Genomic DNA, 19936 nt, shown 5'->3' on the forward strand with positions numbered 1-19936 from the left:
ACATCTCCGTTCTCTGCGCTCGCAGTACTCCACGGCTTATCCGTCCGTCAGTCGATATCCGGACTTACCTGTTCCTTAACGCATTAGTTCAATCGGGATCTTTGCTTCGACGGGTGAGTCGAGGACCCTCCGTCGCAGGCCATGGCGGACATGTCGGGCAACGTGCTGAAGCGGCCTCACCCTGAGGATGAAGATAACAACGCGCAAAAACGACCTCGTTCGAATAATGGTTCTCCTCATCCTGGGCAAGGTGCCCCACTCGGTGGTATCGATATCGCAAAGGTTGTGGCCGAGGCTAGAGCGAAAGCTCAAGCCGTGCGAGACAGGCTGATGGCTGAGAAACGAGTTTCCGCGTCCCCATCTCCGGCGCCGGCTGCTTCGAGCCCCAGCCCTGCGCCTTCCGGTGCTAGCTCTGCTATGTCGCGGTTAGAACAGATGAAAGCTAGAGTAGCAGCAGCAACAGGGCGATCACAGGCGGCCGCGCAACGACCCAGCGCTCCTACTCCTCCGCCGCCTCCGCCTCCCTTCGAAGACGATGAAGACGATGGTGCTTCGCGCGCCCGGGGTGGTCTCGATGTCGGTTTGCATCCTGCCCTTCTTTCGGATAATCTTGAATATCGCGGGGGCAAGGGACGACAGATGCAATCGAGAAACCGCAGGACCGACTCTCCCGCGGTTGGTGGGAAACCGGATCGAGCTGGACTTGATCTTTCAGGGCCGTCCATTGAAGAAATCAAGAACAACCCCTACTATGATCCCAATCTAGGGCCCAAAGCTACAATCTCCAAACCCCGGCAGTCGCGCCAACTTTTGTTCAACCAGAAAGGTAAATATATACAGCAGGCTGCAGCTCTTCGCCGGCAGGCTCAGCTGGAGGCTATGAAGAAGCGTATTGCGGAACGAGCAAGGCAGGCCGGTATCGATGAAGATCTTGATGTGGAGAAGGCATTCCTGGTGCCAGCTCCACCTGCGGTTGAATGGTGGGACGAACATCTGGTGAACGAGCCTGATTACGCTGCTATTGACGACGAAAACAACCTCAAGATTGACTCTGCCGATTCTATAATAACTCGCTACGTCCAGCATCCCGTACTTCTTGAGCCACCTCAGGAAAAGCTCAAGCCAGAACAAAAGCCTATGTATCTTACGCAGAAAGAGCAAGCAAAGATACGTCGGCAAAGGCGAATGGCTGACCTGAAGGAACAGCAGGCGAAGATTCGCCTGGGTCTTGAGCCAGCACCCCCACCAAAGGTCAAAAAATCGAACCTTATGCGCGTGCTAGGAGAACAGGCCGTCAAGGATCCCACTGCTGTTGAAGCGCGGGTAAACCGCGAGATTGCAGAGCGGCGCGCGCAACACGAGGCCGCCAACGAAGATCGCAAGCTTACGAAAGAAGAACGCCATGAGAAGCTCGCCCGACAACAAGAGCAGGACGCCGAAAAGGGTATCCTAATGACGGTATACCGGATCGACAGTCTTGCAAATGGACGCCACCGCTTCAAAATCAGCAAGAATGCGGAACAGAACGCGCTCACTGGGGTATGCGTGATGCACCCGAAGTTCAACCTAGTCATCGTCGAGGGCGGTGCCCATTCAATGAAAAACTACCGGAAGCTCATGATGAACCGAGTCGACTGGACCGAGAATGCAGGACCTGGTGCCGTACGGGAGGGCAATCGGGAAGCCCAGGCTGCCTGGCTCGCCGCAGAAGATGAAAAGGGCGAGTTGAAGGATCTGAGTGCAAACACATGCACCCTTCTTTGGGAAGGTCAAGTCAAAGCACGGGCTTTCCGTAAATGGCTAGGGGCCCGAGTGTGCGAGACCGACTCTCAAGCAAAGGATGTCCTTGCGCGTGCAAAGTTGGAGAATTTCTGGACCCTAGGAAAGAGTGCAAAGCAGCAGAGCGAGTTTTGAGACATGAATGCGAACGACAATTTGCCGAGCTACAGGCTATTTACCGTTATCATTGAAGCGTGACGATATCTTAGTAAACAATACCCTATGCAAAGCGCATATTATCCAGAAAATTTATTGAAATTGGTATCTCAGATATGTGGCATTGAAGCAGACGTAGAACTTTTTCGTGAGACCTATCCCAACCCTAACAATGCAAGATGCAAGTATAACCTTCAAGCAAAGAACTACACAGTATTCATCATCACTGGCGAGGGGGCCATTGGTTTTGCCCATTGCTCAGTTGCCGTAGGAGATCCAGCTGCGCCTTCACCTGGTCGAAGTTCATAGCCTGGTTCTGCTGCGATTGACCCGCCCCTGGTTGCTGTTGTTGGGGCTGGGCCTGCGCCTGTGCTTGTGCTTGTGCTTGTACCTGTTGGTATTGCTGCGCCTGCTGTTGCTGCTGTAAGGCAGCCAGGAACAGCGGGTTGATATGCGGAGTGGGTGACATTTGCTGGTATGGGTTGGGTTGCTGGTAGGCCTGCTGGTATGGCATTTGGAAGTTGAAGGGTGCTGTGGGCAATGCAGCCTGGGGATAGGGCTGCTGTTGTTGAGGTTGTTGCGGGAGAGACGAGTAGGCTGGGTATTGTTGAGGGTTGAAGGCGGGATAGGGCTGAGGTTGGTGATGTTGAGGTTGAGGCTGGGATTGGGGCTGAGACTGAGACTGGGCATCAGACCTCTCCTGCTGTTGATAGGGCTGGCGATCGTGATGTGACTGGTGCCCTTGGTCCCTGCCACCTCTTCCACGCCCCCGACCACCACGGCCGCGGCCTCGACCGCCAAAGCCAGGGTTCCTGTTGAAACCATCGTTCTCGACAGGCGCTTCCTGGCGCATCATCTCGTGCAAGTTCTTAGGTCGCGCAAGCGGGGTGTAGCCATCTTCGTTATCGTCGTAGTTGAGCTCGCTGTGGCTCAGCTTCGAGGGGCCGGGTGGCCCTCTTGCAGCCTTGGGACCACCGTCCTGGTTCTTCGACTTCCGCTCTTGGCGCTTCTGCTTCAACTTCCGCCTGTACTCGGCTTCTTGTTCGTCGTCGGAGAATTCAACTTCGTCTTCGGCAACTTCCTCGTCGTGGAAGTTAGATGCATCGCTTCCCTTCAAGCCCTTCAATGGTTGCGTAAACACGAATGTAGAATGGTCCACGACGTAGTACACCACAGCGCCTTTCGACAAACCGCGCTCTTCGACCTCTGCTGTAGTGGGGAATCGGACAGTGTATAACGGGTTCTCCACACGTCCTAGGGTCTCGGAGACCACACCAGCAATGCGGCGATCTTCCAGGCAAAGAAGCGACCCTGACTCAAGGACCTGGTACTCTCCAGTGACATTTGCGGCAATAAGAACTGTGTTTTCGACGACAGCCTCCACATTTCCTAAGAGTACAATCTTCATTTCTGGTGTAACTGTAATGTCAGGGATAGGCAGGCATTCTTCTACGACTTCGTTGGCCGTCTTTAGAGGAGCGCCAGCTTTGCCCTTTCCATCGCCTTCGTCATCAGAACCCAACTCCCCCTGCATCAGGATCCGTGCCTGTTCCTCGGGGCTAAGGATCGGATAATCCTCATCCTCGTCGCTGTCATCGGAGGAGTCCGAGTCAGAACTGTCCGAGGAAGACTCATACGGGTCAGAGTCCAGTTCCCATTCAGGGTGCTCCTCTTCTTCCTGCTCGGCTTGCCCGGCCGCAGCGCCCTCGGCGGTTGCATTCTCTGTACCGCTCGTGCCAGTCGCCGCATGGTTGCTCTCCACCTCCCCGTCCACACCAGATTCCCCCTGAGGCTGTTTGAGTTCTTGTTCGACTTCCATCGCATCTGTACCTCCCACAGCGGGCTCAGGCTTCTCTTCAATCTTCGTCTCTGATCCGTTTTGCACAGTAGCGGGTTGAGTCTCCTTTGTCGTCTCCGTACTGATAATCATGGCATCTGCGGTATTTGAGTTCTCGTTCGCGCCGGGGTTCTGGCTCGTTTGGTTTTGATTGAGGCCGTCGTTGACCAGGCTCAAGCCGGGAATCATGGGAGGTGGGTTCGGGGATATGGGGGCCTCAGTGAGCATAGCATCATTTTTATCGTCCTGCTTTTGTGCTGTGGTCGCCGGCGTCCCTGCGACAAGCGGAGTGTTGTAAAAATCGCTTCCTTCATCTGCTGGAGTCAATGCAATGGGTGGCGTATCGATCATGTCAATCTGTTTGGCTGGGACACTCTCAGGGGCAGCCCCAGAGTTGTTCTGGTTATGAAGTTCCGTCATATTACTGACAGAAAGTCTGGTGAGGAGATTATGGACAAATGGGTAAATTGTATTGAAAGTGTGTATAGTTCTTCGAGGATTCGTTTCGGGAATTTTTTTTATGGAACTGCCTTATTTGCCGTTGCGGTCGCCGAACTCACTCCTTATCGATAAGAGATAATGCTTTCGTGTCCGCTTTTAGACGCGGGTCTCTTCTCCTCATCCCTCCGGCTAGAGTATATATGCACAATGCCTCGGAAGGGAATTGAGGTCCCTTCTGTGTCGCAAGGGCAGGCAGCTCCACGGACAAAACAACGGTATTACAACGGCATTCTCCTGCTCGTCTCAATCCGCTAGCTTGACACTGACATCACAGTTCCCCTCCGCCGCCCTTCTATCTTCCCTTGAACGTTGCACTCTACGTCTGTGTCATATCCAACGGTATCGCAGCTTTTCTTGCTCCTGTTCAAGACTGCGATGAGGTCTTCAACTTCTGGGAGCCAACCCACTACCTGGATCATGGGTACGGGCTCCAAACCTGGGAATATTCGCCCGTGTATTCAATTCGAAGTTGGTTATACATCTCTATGCACGGCATCGTCGGAAAGGTTGGCTCCTTCATGGTTGGTAAAAAGTCCTCGGAGTTCTACTTTGTTCGATTCTTCTTAGCTATGATATGCGCAGCCTGTCAAACCAGGCTGTACTCGGCCATTTGCCGGACGTTGAGCCCTAGAATTGGATTACTCTTCCTCATGATCGTCGCCTTCAGCCCGGGCATGTTCCATGCCTCGGCCGCTTTTCTTCCATCCAGCTTTACAATGTATGCATCCATGCTAGGTCTTGCTGCCTTCCTGGATTGGAGAGGTGGACAAAAGACCGCGCAGGGGATTATGTGGTTTGGTCTCGGCGCAATCGTTGGATGGCCGTTTGCCGGAGCTCTGTTGCTTCCTCTCCTTTTTGAGGAGGTTGTTATCGGCTTCCTCTCGAACAATATGCGGCAAGTGTCTACCGACGTTCTGAATGGGGCTATTCGGTGCTTGGCGATATTGGTATATTTCGATCATTATCTCATTTCAAGTCAAGTACTAATTTCCGTAGGTCGCCGAAATTACCGTTGACTTCAACTTTCTCCGCAAACTCACCATCGTGCCATGGAATATAGTCTCATATAACGTGTTTGGAGGCGAAGGTAGGGGACCGGAGATTTTCGGCATAGAGCCTTGGACGTTCTACATTAGGAACCTGCTCCTCAACTTCAACGTCTGGTTTGTATTCGCAATTTCTGCGGCTCCGCTGCTGCTCCTTCAAGCCATATTCCGTGCCCAGTCGACGAACAAGGAGACTTTGTTCAGGACCATAACCCTTCTGTCGCCCTTTTACATGTGGTTCGGTATCTTCACTCTGCAACCTCACAAGGAGGAAAGATTCATGTACCCGGCATACCCATTCCTTGCTCTCAATGCGGCCATCGCATTTCATATGGTTCTCTCATACATCGGCTCGAGCGACCCGAAAGAGCTGATCGGACGCGTCCCTGCAAAGTTAAAGCTTGCAGCAGTAATGTCTGTGATCTTGTTTGCCATCAACGGCGGGCTTCTAAGGACTTTGGGTATGATCACTGCATATAATGCTCCGCTGAAGGTCCTGCAGCCCTTAGAGCAGCCGGGAGTAGCACAGCCAGGGGATTCGGTTTGCTTTGGCAAAGAATGGTATCGCTTCCCTTCGTCTTTCTTTCTCCCGAATGGCATGCGCGCCAAATTTGTCCAAAGCGAGTTTCGCGGCTTGCTTCCTGGTGAGTTCCAGGACGCTTCAGACTTCTCGGACTTGCTTGAGGGTACATCGCAAGCACCGGAAGGTATGAATGACCGCAACGAGGAAGACACGGGTAAATATGTAAGTCTACTGGCCTGCAGCTTCTGATCTATAAGAGGACTAACAATTAGATAGACCGACATCTCCCAATGTTCTTTCTTGGTCGACTCGCACTTTCCCGGTCGCGAAGCTACGGCTCTGGAACCCAACTATATACAAAATGAGGCGCAGTGGGAGGAGATGTCCTGCGCATCCTTCCTCGATGCCTCCCACACTGGTCTCCTGGGTCGTCTCGTCTGGGTTCCCGATTTACCGATCATTCCAGACCGATTCCGCAGGAAATGGGGTCAATACTGTCTGCTGCGGCGGCGCACCGTGGACTCTGAGCCGGAGTTATTATATACCGTATGAGCACAAACAATGTAAATTGACAGAGCGGTAGCGCCTTACTGCTGCACATATTCGTACACTGGTTGCGATCGCCATGGCATGATCAAAGAGCTGATGCGCGGCTTTTCCTGATACGGTAAAAAGATCCCAGGCCCGGACTCCGAGCAGTCATCGCTGCAGTTGATATGCGGACTGATAAGCACCTCCCCTCAATACTCAACGCGGGGAACTGATAATCGTTGTCTATCGATAATGATGCGCTCGCGAAGGTCGCATCCGATTAACACAACGGGAAATTAGACATGCCTCTTCTCAGGAGGATAAGGCGTACAGTTCGTTATAAGAATGATAGCCCCAGCTCTCAACTGCTTGAATGAATCTCAAAAGTTTCAACTGCCTCCTCTCAACCATGATTCCAGAGACACTTTATTTCACCCAGCACCCAATCGGGAATGCCGTTGCTGCATCGGCAGTAACAACGTTCGTCATCTGGATCCTCGCCCAATTTCTACAGAGGTGGAATGTATCCAAGAGCTCGAAGGCATTGGCAGGACCTAAAGATCAGAAATCTACAAGGAAATATGGCGGTAGGGCTTCCTCGCAAGCAACAAAGGCATAGATAGCTAAATATCTCTGGGTGTAGAATGGACGCCCTCCGACTTCAGACGACCTACTGCATCTCCGTACCCTGACTGGGATGTCCACACCACGAAGCCTATTCCTTACCGTCCATTCAGATACGGACCGTAAGTGGCATCGTCGAGCTTTCTTTCAACAAGACTAATGCGCAGCAGCAAGTACTTCATCACCATGGGACTGCGAAGCATGAAATGGGACGAGTGGATCGGTAAGCCCTAACCATCTCCTCATCACAGCCTCAACTAACAGCAACCAGAGCTCGACAACCACTACCCCCGCTACCACGCCGACAAAGCGCGGCGGCTCAAAGAGCGCGGAGAGAAATGTTGCGCAACTGCCCCGGAAGCATGGGATGCCGCCATCGAATATCTCGAAGAACTGTATGACCCTCGTACCTTCTTCTCCACTTCACTTTCAAGTCAATCCTAACACCAATCCCAAACACAGAATCACCTACCTCCCAGAACGCTACCCAACCATGTTCCGCAAAACCCCAACAGGCCTAACAAACCTCCTAACTAACGAAACATTCGACATCAGGCAACGCCCCCTCCCTGAAGACCCCATGGCCATAGCCGCGCGCCTCGTCCAAGACGACCTGGCAATCATGATCGAGAAACCCGACGGCGAGTACTACCTGCTCGCCGGCGCCGTCCTCCTCGCCGGGTTCTGGCGCCTCAGCGATAAATACGGCATGCGGCTGTCCGAGATCCACACGTCCGCTGACGTCCCCGGGTACAAAGAGAAGCTCGAAAAGGGGATGATGAATTTCTTCCGCCGCCTGAAGCCCGAGGACCCCGTTGTGCGCAACAACTACTTCATCCAGGTCGACGACGATCTAGCCTGGAGCCATAGTATCGGGTCTGAAGATTCGCCCGTGGTCTCGTGGAATACGGCGCAGAAGGATAAGGCTATTGAGCACCATTATTTCCGCTCCGAGAGGCAGTCTGTGCGAAGACTGCCGAAGACGGGCGCAGTGGCGTTTACGATCAGGACGTACTTCGAGCCTATAACCAAGATTGCGGAGGAGCCGTATGTTCCTGGGAGGTTGGCGAGCGCCATTCGGAGTTGGGGTGGTGATGTTGCTAAGTATAAGGGGAGGGAGAAGTATGGGGATGTGCTCTTGGAATACTTGGATCGCAAGCATAAAGAGCAGGTTGAGGCGGGGTTGGATGTTGAGAAGGAAGATGAGGCGAGGAGTTATCCTTTCTAGGTTTTATCGGTAAGGCTGTGATGGTTGTCGTTTTCGTACACTGTATATACGCGCATTATGACTTTTAAGTGATTGGTTTGTTTTGAGCATTATTAGTCTTCATATTCTATAAGGTGGTGATGCAGTAAATACCAATTTTAACTCAACTCCAAACACCAATACTAGACAAGTCCTCCCGATCAAAATCCTAGAAATGCAACCACGATGTGAAGATCAAACGCCATCAAACCAAGTATCATCTTATGCTAGAAGCCAATGAACCAGACGCCGATAGGTGAGACAGCGCCATGAAGTCGGGTACGATCACGCTCCCGTATTGTAGCCCTTCTTCCGCGCATACGCCCACTCCCTCTCCTGCCGCCACTCACACTCTTCCTGGAACTCGCAGATGCGACATTTCCAAGCTTCCATAACCTCGACGCCACGCGGGGTCCTCTGTCCCCGCCACCAAGCCATTTGATCAGAAACGTACGACTCCAGCGTAGTTGGGTCGAACAGGAAGGACCGGCTGCCCAAGACGCGGGGTTGTAAATCTGCTGTCGGGGTAGACGAAATGTAGCGGGCTGTCAGGAGAGGCGAGAGAATTGTCGGGTAGGACTCTAGCATGGGCGGCTGAAATTCGGAGGGGATCGAAGGGGCAACCGCTGCTGATTTTAATGTTGGCGGGTGGAAGGTATAACGGAGTTGATCTTTCATAAGTTTCCAGAGGCGCGTGAGATTGTTGTGGGCAAGGAGGACGCTGGTAGAATCCTGGCTTGCGGAGGGGTATTGCAGTTCTGCCTCGTCTAACACAGAGCCTGAGTTGTCTGAGCCATGAGAGGATTGGTGTCTAGTGATCGCATCCTCCGGGCCAGGGATGTAATCTGGGTCGAATTCTACTGAAGACAGTGCGTCAAAAAATTGGTCGTTCAGAGAGCCGACTTCACATATGAAGGCATCGGTAAAGGTCTTTTGGGGGTCAAGGTCGTATCGCGCCGCCAGTAAATCAATAGTGACATCGTCGCTCAGCGTCAGGCGGTTCAGCATATGATAATAGAGCTGGAGCTGGAGCAAGGTTGGCCGAAACGAGGAACTCTTGACCGTCGGTGTAGAGTTGCTCCCTCGCGTCTTGATGTCTGTCAGGTAGATCCGTGGCAGCTGCTGGAGTTCAGAGGTGGATTGACTGCTGACCGGGTCCTCTACAGCTTCAGGCACTACTTCGTGTTGCGTAAGGTCCGAAAGCTTTCTCCCGCCATGCGCAGGAGACAGCAAGTAGTCCGTCAGCGACATCTGGTACTCGGGTAAGACAGCCCTCGATGCCGCCGCCTCCGCGTAATGAGAGGCAGCCGAAGCCTCGAGCTCCGAGTCTGGACACTCATAAGAAAGCTGATCGATAACCCCATTGACCAACTCCCCATCCACAAGGCCCCAAACCTCCAGTTCTCGCGTAATCCCAAAGTCCCTCAGCGTCCGCAGGCCCTGTATAACATTCCAGATCCGCAGCGCCAAGGCGTCCTCTTTGGTCGTTACCTCCACCGGGACAGTCGTATAGATCTCATCCTCGAGTGTCTTGTGTATCGTACTACCCCTCTTCATCGCCGGCGTCCTCCGCTTCCTCCCATGTTTCGTCAGTGTATACCAATACTGTACCTCGCACCAAGCGGGCGAAATCAAATCAGTGACCGAGAAAGCCTTGTTAGGCGGGCGTCGGAAGCGCTCAACAGGCGATCTCGTATCAAGCGAAGCCTTCGCTTTCGATTCAGCATCACCGCCCCTATCAGCTTGCGCGCGCGCTCCATCCCTCTCGCGTTGTCGATCGCGGCCTTCCGTGGAATCAGGATGCTCAACTAAACGCTTCGCAGTCAGGTCAGCGTTCCCTCAAACCAAGCCAACCATGCGTAGACGGAACAAATCAAGAGGGGAATACCAATCGTGGGCCCCCTATAGACAGGGATCCAGCCTGCCTTATGTATAAGCGCATCCGAGAGCGCACCTCCGGCTGTCTGAACCTGCCAAAGGGGACTCTTCTCCCGCCCCAGGACCCTGGGCACGCGATCGCCCGGTACATCGTCGCCTAGATCTTCAATGTCCGGGATAACTGCGGGTACAGGTGCGGATGTGGGTGGAGGAATCAGACCCTGTTGCGTCGGGCTGGGAGGGTGTTGGAATGCTGCTGTGACCGTTGTCGCCAAAGGGCCGGTCGCGTCAACTTGCGCGAGGAGGTCGTTCAGCAGATCGGTCTCATCCGCGCTGAAGTCGGATCCGTAGTCGCTGCTTGAGTTCAAGGCATCCTCGTCGTCTGGGAGGAATTGGGTCAGGTCAAGTGGTGGTTGTGGTGTACATGACATTCCTGTGCGGAGGAGGTTGGTCAGACAGTTGCCTTTGCGGGGAGGCGACGGAGAAGTTTCCTGCGGCTTGATGGCGTCGCAACGTCATGTTGAGGTGGACTTACTGAGCGGTTCGGGGCGTCTTCATCGTCCTGCGCGAATATGGAGGAAAATACGGACAATATTGTACTGAAAGTCTGGTCGAGTTCGAGTTATTTTGTCCTATTGCCAAAGGTTCACCTTCGGAGGAAATCGCGAGCAGGCTTCCAGGCATCATTGCCACCGTCCTCCGAAGGAGTAGCCTGCTGCCAGAAATCTTGAGACCTTTATGGGATACTTGTGCTTGGTTTTAAGAGCCTGTTGCAGGTCTCCGTCCAGCACCTAGGCGGATCTCACTCAATAAAATAGCTTCTCAACGCGGTTGTGGTTGGCGTTCTGCTGTATAGGTCTCAATTATATATTCCATGCATCCGTATGCTTCCAATAATGGATTCCCGCTTCTACTGAACGAGATCCAATAGTCATCAAAGAAACAATCAACCCTTGTTATGAATGTATTCTATTGTCACCTATGATGCAGTCATGCACATATCCTGCTCTAAAATCCATCTAATAACTTCCATAGTCCGATTATGCAAAGAACCAACCAGAAACAACCAGGCACGCAACATTAGTAAGAGAGACCCTGAAGATCACCAGCCCAATTCAAGCCTTGATAACAGCCTTGCCCACCTCCGCAATAGTAAGCGCCTCCGACGAAGCCGGCTCCGTCAACGCAGTCTCAACCTCCCTCGCAGCCTTCTGGTTCAACCAGCTCAGGTAAGTCTGCCAGCCGACCGCAATACAACCCGAAAAAACATTGCGGAACTGCGGCGGCACATACATAAAACTAAACGCCGTGACCATGGGCCAGAATTTGGCACTGTTCACGATACTCCGCGGCAGAGCGACCTTCAACCGCTCCCATGTTTCTTCTAACGACGCGCCGGATAGCAATGAGTGGACGCTGAAAAAGTAGGTGTTGAAAACCGGTGTGAAGACGGCTTGCTGGACGACGACCTTGGTGAGGATGGAGAGGAATTTCGAGGTGAAGTTGAAATTGTTGTGGAGGAACATAAACCTATACCGTACAGACTCCGTCAGCAGAATGCTCCCAGAATCGCTCTATTTCCGCCAGTTTCCACCAACGCCATAGAAAACTTTAGAAAGCTTACCAATTATACGAGGGTATACTCGACCCAATGCCGACCGTTAAATGGCGCAATGTCCTCCACGGGTCATACCCTCCTGTCTCCTGAACAGCATCCTCACTACTCTCCCGTCCAGACCCCGTACTCTTTTGCGCCGGAGCCTCCGGCGGAAAGAAAAACTGCGCGCTCAGGTCACCACAAAGATATATAACAATCGAACTGCATATCTGCGTTGTATATGGCCGTTTCTCTTGGAACCGAGAATATGATCGTCCCATTCGCCCCAAAGGGCTTGCCTTGATTATCTGCCCCAGCGATCGTGATCCGGACCGAGCGGGGACTGCCGGGGGTGCTCCTGGCGGCGGCGTAGGAGGGATACTGGTATGTGACTCCGCGGGGGAAGGCGAGGACGCCGGCGACTTGCTTTTAGTGTTGCCGAGATTGTCGGGCTTGTGTGGTGAAGTAGACTCATATCGTTTCGTTCGTAAGCGCGGGGAAGCGGAGGATCTGGAGGGGGTGAGCGTTGGGCGTCGGAGAAAGAATGAAGGCCTCATTTTGGAATTGAGGCGCGCCGCGCTAGCAGCGCAAATTGATTGGATTCCTTTCCTGCTTTTGCTATGTCCTCGAGAGAATGTTCTGAGAAATGAATATGTAATGTATCGGCCGGAAAAGAGCGACTGGATGCGGATAAGCAACGGACGTTGTACTCTGGGTAACAAATGTGGAATGTGCCCGACTAGTCAACAATGGCGCGAAAGAAAGAAGGGTATATTTGACAAAGGAAAAATCTATAGCTTTGAAGAGACGAGGGCTAAGTCGAGATTGATCATCGTAATGGCGACTACTGGAAAATCGGCAACTGCAGTCCCAAAATGCCGAGGATCGGAGATGCCTGCCTATCGGAGCGTCCATAAACCCCAGCATTACTCCAACTATGGGGAAGCCACGATTAAGAAATGGGTGACGTCTCGGGGAGTAGATTTGAGAATTGTTTTGATTGTATTATTTCTAATAAGCTAACAACCACCATCTATATGCAATAAATCATGCAGGGTATATGAACAATGCAGTGTCAAGACAAGAAGACCACTTTTCGCTTCCATCGCATCACACATGGACACATTAAATGAGTAAGGTGTAAAAGCAATGCAAAAATAGATACTAAAAATTATGTATCGGGGGTATAGTATAGGACAGGTAGGTGAAGAGGGGCGTGGGCGGTTTCGAAGCTCGCCTAGTGGCCCGACTTGCTTGCAAACGACTCGCGCGTGTTAACGCGGTCAATGTCGTAAGGGTTGCCCTCGTAGAGGGACCTGTGAGACTTGTGGGAAGCGAACGAGCGGGCCGAGGCCTTGCTGCGGAGCTGTCTCATGGAGGGGAGTTCTTCAATAGCGGAATCGGCTTCGGAGCTGGCGTCGTCCTCGGGGTGAGGGGCAGGCGCTTCGGTGCGGTCGAACTTCTCGTTCTCCTCCTCCTCGGCGGCCTCCTCCTCGGCTTCGGCTTCGGGCTTGGCTTGGGCCATCATGCGGCGCATGAAGGCTTCAGACTGGGCGGCGTACTTGCACTTAAGGCGGATGGGTCTGCCGTACTTGTAGAACAGGAAGGGGAAGGGAACACATGCGAGGGCGAGGAAGGCCGGGATAGAAGAGGCCCAGTGGATACCGAGGTCGTTGTACATGTATGAGGTGAAGAGCGGGAAGACGGCACCGAAGATGGAACGAAGAACGGAGTTGGCAGCCAGGACGGAGGCAGCGAAGATGGTGTATGTATCAATCAGGTAGCTCATGATACTCAGGAAGACCAGCACCATGCCGAAACCGAAGGGAACACCAGCAGCGATGCAGGCCATCCAGTGGACAGATGGGTAGTTAGTCCAGGCAAACCAGAACAAACCAATTGGGATGGCGACGGAGGCAACCATGCAGGGAGGCAGACGTGCCTCGGGGGGAGCAAATCCGTCATTCTCTTCCTGAGCCTTGATGTACCGCTTGTTATCCCAGATACTGTAGGCGACGGCGAAGATCATGCCGACCATGATACCCAGGAAAGGAAGGGCACCAACACCCTGGTTCCAGCCACGAGTCATTTGGAAAACGATTGGGTAGGCGGCGAAAAGCATGTACAAGGTTCCGTAGACAATGGCCATGTACAGCGACAGCAGGAAAACAATGGGCTCGCGGAAGAGCAGAATCCAGGGTCGAGACAAGGCTGTCTTGAAAGCCTCTCCAAGAGAAGTCTTTCCCTGTTCAATATCTGTCTTGCTTCGGTAGACTTTGCCAGTAATCTTGGAAAGTCTTTCTGCACGGCGGCGAAGAAGAACGGGGGCGTATGTCTCTGGCAAAAAGAGAGCTCCGGCAATCCATAGGGCACCCGAGAAGGCGCCTAGGAAGCCCATAACCCATTTCCAGCCAGCGTTCATTCCAAGGAATCCACCGATGATAGGGCCAAGAACGGGACCTATAACATGAGCATGTCAGCTTTTAGTTCGAGGAAAGACGGGACATTAGGCCATACCTAGGAACGGAGCAGCAGCGAACAGACTCATGGCAACACCTCGCTGCTTAGCAGCAAACATATCGGCGATGACACCACCAGCATTCGTCAGAGGCGAAGAACCGAACGCACCGGCGAAAAAGCGGAGAATGATAAGGGTCCATGCGTTCTTCGAGCCGGCGCATCCGCAGTTGAAAGCCGTAAGAGCCATGTAGGTAAAGAAGTAGACGATCTGGCGACCAAACATTTCACTCAGAGGAGCCCAAAGCAGAGGTCCAATCGCGAAACCCAAGACGAAGAGGGAGACACCGAGGGTTGCAACTTCGCTGCCAATACCGAACTCTGCTTCGATCTCTGCAACACCACCGGTATATGCCGAGGAGACCAAGGCGACGGCCAATGTCGCAATCGCAGCGACGAGCGTGAAGGACCACTTCTTTGTTGGGGAGAATTCCATGGGATTCCGGGGGTCGTTGGGGATCCAGATAACGGAGTAGGGGTCCTCTTCTGTTCCTGATCCTGCGTATTTGTGATCGATGACGGCCTGCGTGACAGCGCCCTGGTCGGTTACCAGACGCCAGAAGGGGATCTTGCGCTGTGCGGGTCCCTCAATGGGTGAGGTCCCGTTTGGAGCTCCATGGTCCTCGGCGGCCATGGCAATGAGTCTGAATGTCGCTCAGTAGGTAACGACGCTGATAAGCCAAGCGGTTGAAGCTTCCGGAGAAGGCGCGCCGCGCTAGATAGCGTGAGTAGCTCTAGGACAGGGGGAGAGCCAGGAAGTGCGAGCGAGCTATACAGATAGCCTCGAGGGACGTTGGATAGCACGAAACAAGAGATTCGTTTCAAGCAAACAAACAGTTCCATTCCTATTAGGGACCCCTCCACCTATATATACAAGAGGCTAAGCCGCAGAAAAAGTCTTCTGACTTCATAATTATGGAACCAGGGAAATCTTGACTCGAGTAGTGTCGGATCTCATTCTCAGACGGTCTTGGTGTTAAGCTGTTTCTGGTCAAGATCCAGCACGCTAAGTGGTTGCCAAGCAGCATGACCCGGCTTATGCCGCCGCTATGCACAATCTGCGCTCATAATTTCCGATGCAGATGGCAAGGTCGGGTTTAGCCGAGTGCTGGAAACGAGAAACCTTGGGCGCCGCCGCTGACATCTGCCTGGTGATTTGTCCAGGGTGCGATTGTCCATGGATGACGCTGAAGAACTCGCCGGCCCCGAGGTCGAGAACTTTCCTCAACCGCGTGGTGGCTTGTGTATAATTCCCCACGTATTATTGATTATTATTTTGATGCAGCCGCAGTTAGGAGTTAAGAGGTTAGGCCTCCATGAAAACGGACTTAAAAACATTTTTACCGAGTTCATGTCAATAGTGTCAGTGCCATGCCAGTCCCGCATTCGGCACACACGGCATCTACAGACTACGGTTGCTCTCGGACTCGGCTGATGCGCCCTTCCACGCGGCTTTATCAGTCAGATTCACGATAACGGAGCAGATAACTATCCTCCGCCGTGCATATATCCAGGGTCCCTGCTGAGTCTGACAAGTCGATATGATCCTGCAGTGTCTGTGCTTAGCGATCTGACCCGATGTCACCAGTTCGCAGCCCATCAAAGGCAAATTATCCCAACTTCTACTCTTAAACTTGTCGCAGTCTGTATAAAAAAACATACAGACACGCAACCACGTCTCTATCACCGCAGTGGACCCGTCATTCTCGGAGCCTCGGCGAAAGAATAAAACTTAGCAAACGGAAGTTACGGAACCCCATCGCGACCCACTGTGCCTGGTCAAGGCCGTTAAGGGGAACTTCTAGAACGACTTTATGAGGCTTATGAACATGCTGTCAGACAATCCTCATGAGTCATCCTAGAATTATGCTGAAACTTCAATTTGCCGAGGTATCTTCAATCTGTTTCATCTGGTGGCGCTGCCTAGGTCCCTCGTCTTCGTGGTAGAGGTCTCGGGGCTTTTTCTGAAATGAACCAAAGATATTATTATTATTGCATTATGCGGATGTCTTCTGGTGATTTGTTGCTGATGGCCTCGGCATCTTGGATCATGGGTGCCCTCGGAATATACGATGCTTAAATTGTACCTTATTGGCGTTGACTGCTGGACTATGAAGATGCCCCTTGAATCATGATCACGCTAGACTAAAAGCTCAATCTTGGATTCTGCATCAACTCTTGACGGTATCCACAAGGCAGATTCGCTTATATATATTGCAGTAGCCACTAGTGTAGGCAGCGCTGGTGCCATATAGATCGGGCGCAGTCTCTCAACCTCGTCTCAGGGTTGGATTAGAGGCGATGCGACTTCGTCTTTAGATTATCTCTCTACATGGGTAGTTCAGCACGCACAGCTTGAGGAAGATGAAAAGAGGCGGCGGTCATCGTTAAAACAGACTACTAATGAGGCTACAGACCAGGCTCACGTCCTACGAAATGGCATATCCAGGATCCAGTTATACTGCGGGCCCTATGGTCATGAAGATACTAGTCAAGTACTCGATGGAAGGCCACGGTCAGCTTGCGAGCAATTACGTGGTTGTAGACGGGCGGCCGCTGGAGTTATATCTGGGTCAAGAGACGCCAGAATGAAGGGGGCCATCAAGAGTTCATGCAGAGGACAACAATACTTCGCGATACTCCCCATAATGCTCCTCGGATTCCTCCCTTCGGTGACTTACCTGGTGCATCTCATGATGTAGTCGCATCACGGTCGCGCCTCCCTTGGATAGAAATACCCGGTCGGCTGTCGCGGCGTGGAAATCGGGGCTTACGTCTGCTGAGAATCTCGTGGAATTTGTTAAGCTTACCTCATGCTTTGAAGGCAGTGGCGAGTGCCATTCATGCCAGCCGAGTGACCTTCCAGTCCAAGGACAGCGAGAACTTAGCCAGCACCTAGGGAAGACAATTACGCGTCGGAATGAGCATGGAAGGGAGCGACGCGTGGAGCATAAAATGCGGTTGCGCCTGCGACCGTAAGCAGACGCGTCTTACACCTACAGATTACAAGAGAAGATTGAATGGGACTGGCTTGATTGATCATAGATACTGCATTTATGCGTCTATGCCATCCGGCGGCACCGACGGGACACCATGCGAGGATTGAAGAGTCCTTAATGTACATAGTATTGAGTAGACCCATGAGAATCGCCAGCCGCTGATGGGCGGCCTACTATTGAAAACGTAGCGAGAAAAAAACAAAACCCATTGCCGAACCCATTGATATTGGGGAAAAAAAGAGAAAACCCGTCATGTATCGCCAGTCATGAAAAAGAAAATATGAACCCCGTTATCGCCATCCCAGAAGAACCAACCACGAAGAAAAGCAACTTAAGAGCGCTCACCGCGGAGGCGGCGGGCGAGCTGGATGTCCTTGGACTGGATGGTGACACGCTTGGCGTGAATAGCGCACAGGTTGGTGTCCTCAAAGAGAGAGACGAGGTAGGCCTCAACGGACTCCTGGAGAGCACCGATGGCGGAGGACTGGAAACGGAGGTCGGACTTGAAGTCCTGGGCGATTTCGCGGACGAGACGCTGGAAGGGGAGCTTGCGGATCAGGAGCTCGGTGGACTTCTGGTAGCGACGGATCTCACGGAGAGCGACGGTACCTTGGTGCTTGTTAGAATGACGCAACGATGAGAAGTGAAAGCGAGATGAGTGACATACCAGGCTTGTAGCGGTGAGGCTTCTTGACACCTCCGGTGGAGGGAGCGGCCTTGCGGGCAGCCTTGGAAGCGAGCTGCTTACGGGGAGCCTTGCCACCAGTGGACTTACCTGTTAGAACGAAGTCAGCATCATGAAGCTATTCAGGGAGCGACGCGACCGTAACACGACCACGCCACGAGAGGAAGGGCAGCAAGGTGAGGACTTACGGGCAGTCTGCTTGGTACGAGCCATTCTTGACGATGTTGTTTGATGAAATTAGTGGGGTTTTGGATGAAATTTGATGATGAAAGTGGATGGCTGAATATAGGTTGTCGGAAAGGATAGTTAGATGTAAGAAAGATGGAGGGGGCGGGTGGGGGGAGGTATTTGTAGTAAGCGAAGGGCGGGTGGTGATCCTGTGGTTTGCCTGCAAAGTTGGGTGGTCTTAGCGCCCTTTCCTTTGATCAAAAAAAGCGTTCGGAAAGCAGCACACCATAAGCCGTGATTTCGCGGCCCAGTTTTACTGGGGAGATCGAAAGGGTTGCGGGCCAGGGCGGTCAGCCTGGCAGTTACACTAAGCGAGACGTTCCCGGCGGGCCAATCAGCACTCAGGATCATTGATCTGGAATGTCCCCCATTCACATACTGATCCCAACCCCATCCCCGAATTCTTGCCAGATCAGAATTGTTCCAGTAGTTTCTGTAGCCTGTAAGAATTTACTTTCATCTCTCCGTATTCTGATCCGCGTCCTGACGCGTCTTCGCGTTGCGATCAAAGTTCCCCCTGTAAGATCAACTGCGTCATGGTCACGTTACCGCCCGTTCTAGTGCGCGCATCAGATCAACCACCCGCGTCCTCTGATTGGCTGATTCTTTCGACGTGAGTGATTCCAGCTCTCTCCCCACGCGCTTCCCTCCTCTATACAAATATCTCCCGTCCCGTGGAAGCACATCCGCTCTTCATTCTCAACAACTCTCGCCGTCCATTTGACGTTTAATCTATCTCCACCTCCCAACTTTAACCTTAAATCTCTTCACACTATCAACATGTCTGGACGTAAGTGACAGCCATATGGCATCCATCCCATGAGGTTACCTCGAAGATCCTCGACTGACGCGTCTTGCCTACAGGTGGAAAGGGTGGAAAGGGTCTCGGAAAGGGTGGCGCCAAGCGTCACCGCAAGATCTTGCGTGACAACATCCAGGGTATCACCAAGCCCGCTATCCGCCGTCTCGCCCGCCGTGGTGGTGTCAAGCGTATCTCCGCTATGATCTACGAGGAGACCCGTGGTGTCCTCAAGACCTTCCTCGAGGGTGTCATCCGTGACGCCGTCACCTACACCGAGCACGCCAAGCGCAAGACTGTCACATCTCTCGACGTTGTCTACGCTCTCAAGCGTCAAGGCCGTGAGTACTCTCGATCGTCCTTTCATCTGACTCGATCTAACGTGTCCGCTCTCAGGTACCCTCTACGGTTTCGGTGGTTAAGCGTGTTCTTTCTGCATTTTTTTCGTTTCCACCATCCTGCGCGGTCGGCGCGTCGATTGTCCTTCCGCAGCAGTGACGCGACGGTTTGCTTTTCGGGTTGGTTTACGGTATGACTGGGACGTTGGGGTGTTCTTGATCTTTTATTACACAAGTGTCATGGGTCTCTGGGTTTGCTTTAACGTATCTTCTATTTACTATTTCCCACGCGTCCACTACTGGCCAGTTAGTGTTCGTCTTTGATTTTCTGTATCATAGCCTTCATGCTCCCGGCTGGCGCCACGGGCTAAATACGATCGTGCTGCATGAGACGCGATCATATGAATACAACCGATCAAAAAATCATCTTGTTCCTCGTAACTTCTTAACCTCTTTGTAGCATCTTCTTGCTTTCGGCTTTGGTGCTCTTTTTGGTTTTGCTTCTCGGTTTGGCGTTCGCGTTTGGTTGCCTTGTGGCCTTGAATCATCACTACTCCAAGTACATGTTGGGCTCTAGTGACTGCGTATATATGCATCAAACTAGGCTTCTTGTATACCGTTCTTCTAATGAGACTTCCGTGCATGACCTTCA

At 52.6% G+C, this 19936-nt stretch overlaps 8 protein-coding genes across 8 annotated transcripts; 3 read left to right on the forward strand and 5 right to left on the reverse strand.

Moving 5' to 3' along the window:
* Position 1: 1 nt before the first annotated feature.
* BDW74DRAFT_41994 (U4/U6-U5 snRNP complex subunit PRP3) lies at positions 2 to 2036 on the forward strand. The gene has a single exon (XM_073732744.1). The coding sequence runs from the start codon at positions 142 to 144 to the stop codon at positions 1912 to 1914; it is 1773 nt and encodes a 590-aa protein (XP_073588359.1). The 5' UTR covers positions 2 to 141; the 3' UTR covers positions 1915 to 2036.
* BDW74DRAFT_143437 (RNA-binding snoRNP assembly protein NAF1) lies at positions 2025 to 4099 on the reverse strand. The gene has a single exon (XM_073722872.1). The coding sequence runs from the start codon at positions 3998 to 4000 to the stop codon at positions 2159 to 2161; it is 1842 nt and encodes a 613-aa protein (XP_073588360.1). The 5' UTR covers positions 4001 to 4099; the 3' UTR covers positions 2025 to 2158.
* A 321-nt stretch (positions 4100 to 4420) lies between these two features.
* Positions 4421 to 8225, forward strand: BDW74DRAFT_165072 (uncharacterized protein; the record flags this gene model as incomplete). Its single annotated transcript, XM_073726373.1, has 8 exons — positions 4421 to 4488; positions 4548 to 5220; positions 5270 to 6064; positions 6119 to 6375; positions 7039 to 7119; positions 7168 to 7220; positions 7269 to 7392; positions 7460 to 8225. The coding sequence occupies 8 exons, from the start codon at positions 4421 to 4423 to the stop codon at positions 8223 to 8225; spliced, it is 2817 nt and encodes a 938-aa protein (XP_073588361.1).
* A 75-nt stretch (positions 8226 to 8300) lies between these two features.
* On the reverse strand, positions 8301 to 11056 carry BDW74DRAFT_42037 (exonuclease V). The gene is made up of 2 exons (XM_073732746.1): positions 10132 to 11056; positions 8301 to 10051 (listed from the first exon to the last, which is right to left on the reverse strand). The coding sequence occupies exons 1-2, from the start codon at positions 10550 to 10552 to the stop codon at positions 8529 to 8531; spliced, it is 1944 nt and encodes a 647-aa protein (XP_073588362.1). The 5' UTR covers positions 10553 to 11056; the 3' UTR covers positions 8301 to 8528.
* A 34-nt stretch (positions 11057 to 11090) lies between these two features.
* Positions 11091 to 12695, reverse strand: BDW74DRAFT_143443 (Mpv17/PMP22 family protein). Its single transcript, XM_073722873.1, has 2 exons — positions 11746 to 12695; positions 11091 to 11651 (listed from the first exon to the last, which is right to left on the reverse strand). The coding sequence occupies exons 1-2, from the start codon at positions 12273 to 12275 to the stop codon at positions 11237 to 11239; spliced, it is 945 nt and encodes a 314-aa protein (XP_073588363.1). The 5' UTR covers positions 12276 to 12695; the 3' UTR covers positions 11091 to 11236.
* On the reverse strand, positions 12696 to 15061 carry BDW74DRAFT_143445 (MFS transporter). Its single transcript, XM_073722874.1, has 2 exons — positions 14236 to 15061; positions 12696 to 14178 (listed from the first exon to the last, which is right to left on the reverse strand). Exons 1-2 carry the CDS (start codon positions 14867 to 14869, stop codon positions 12956 to 12958), a joined length of 1857 nt encoding a protein of 618 aa, XP_073588364.1. The 5' UTR covers positions 14870 to 15061; the 3' UTR covers positions 12696 to 12955.
* A 2187-nt stretch (positions 15062 to 17248) lies between these two features.
* On the reverse strand, positions 17249 to 18378 carry hhtA (histone H3). Its single transcript, XM_073722875.1, has 3 exons — positions 18108 to 18378; positions 17902 to 18009; positions 17249 to 17843 (listed from the first exon to the last, which is right to left on the reverse strand). The coding sequence occupies exons 1-3, from the start codon at positions 18130 to 18132 to the stop codon at positions 17566 to 17568; spliced, it is 411 nt and encodes a 136-aa protein (XP_073588365.1). The 5' UTR covers positions 18133 to 18378; the 3' UTR covers positions 17249 to 17565.
* A 460-nt stretch (positions 18379 to 18838) lies between these two features.
* BDW74DRAFT_143451 (histone H4) lies at positions 18839 to 19922 on the forward strand. The gene is made up of 3 exons (XM_073722876.1): positions 18839 to 18937; positions 19012 to 19287; positions 19343 to 19922. The coding sequence occupies exons 1-3, from the start codon at positions 18928 to 18930 to the stop codon at positions 19366 to 19368; spliced, it is 312 nt and encodes a 103-aa protein (XP_073588366.1). The 5' UTR covers positions 18839 to 18927; the 3' UTR covers positions 19369 to 19922.
* Positions 19923 to 19936: the final 14 nt, after the last annotated feature.

Source organism: Aspergillus multicolor (genome assembly GCF_047715735.1).
Source record: "Aspergillus multicolor strain CBS 133.54 unplaced genomic scaffold BDW74scaffold_2, whole genome shotgun sequence".
Lineage (NCBI taxonomy): Eukaryota > Fungi > Ascomycota > Eurotiomycetes > Eurotiales > Aspergillaceae > Aspergillus > Aspergillus multicolor.

Bases quoted from the DNA above. Each gene is read 5' to 3' on its own strand.
- BDW74DRAFT_143451 (XM_073722876.1), top strand. The intron at 19,288-19,342 runs GTGAGTACTCTC...GTCCGCTCTCAG, and splicing joins CGCTCTCAAGCGTCAAGGCC to GTACCCTCTACGGTTTCGGT.
- BDW74DRAFT_143443 (XM_073722873.1), bottom strand. From the start codon at position 12,275: ATGAGGCCTTCATTCTTTCTCCGACGCCCAACGCTCACCCCCTCCAGA. The intron at 11,652-11,745 runs GTAAGCTTTCTA...TGTACGGTATAG, and splicing joins AGTATACCCTCGTATAATTG to GTTTATGTTCCTCCACAACA.
- BDW74DRAFT_143445 (XM_073722874.1), bottom strand. From the start codon at position 14,869: ATGGCCGCCGAGGACCATGGAGCTCCAAACGGGACCTCACCCATTGAG. The intron at 14,179-14,235 runs GTATGGCCTAAT...CTCATGTTATAG, and splicing joins CGCTGCTGCTCCGTTCCTAG to GTCCCGTTCTTGGCCCTATC.
- BDW74DRAFT_41994 (XM_073732744.1), top strand. From the start codon at position 142: ATGGCGGACATGTCGGGCAACGTGCTGAAGCGGCCTCACCCTGAGGAT.
- hhtA (XM_073722875.1), bottom strand. From the start codon at position 18,132: ATGGCTCGTACCAAGCAGACTGCCC. The intron at 18,010-18,107 runs GTAAGTCCTCAC...TCGTTCTAACAG, and splicing joins TCGTACCAAGCAGACTGCCC to GTAAGTCCACTGGTGGCAAG. The intron at 17,844-17,901 runs GTATGTCACTCA...ACAAGCACCAAG, and splicing joins GCCTCACCGCTACAAGCCTG to GTACCGTCGCTCTCCGTGAG.
- BDW74DRAFT_42037 (XM_073732746.1), bottom strand. From the start codon at position 10,552: ATGTCATGTACACCACAACCACCACTTGACCTGACCCAATTCCTCCCA. The intron at 10,052-10,131 runs GTATTCCCCTCT...CGAAGCGTTTAG, and splicing joins CTATAGGGGGCCCACGATTG to TTGAGCATCCTGATTCCACG.
- BDW74DRAFT_143437 (XM_073722872.1), bottom strand. From the start codon at position 4,000: ATGCTCACTGAGGCCCCCATATCCCCGAACCCACCTCCCATGATTCCC.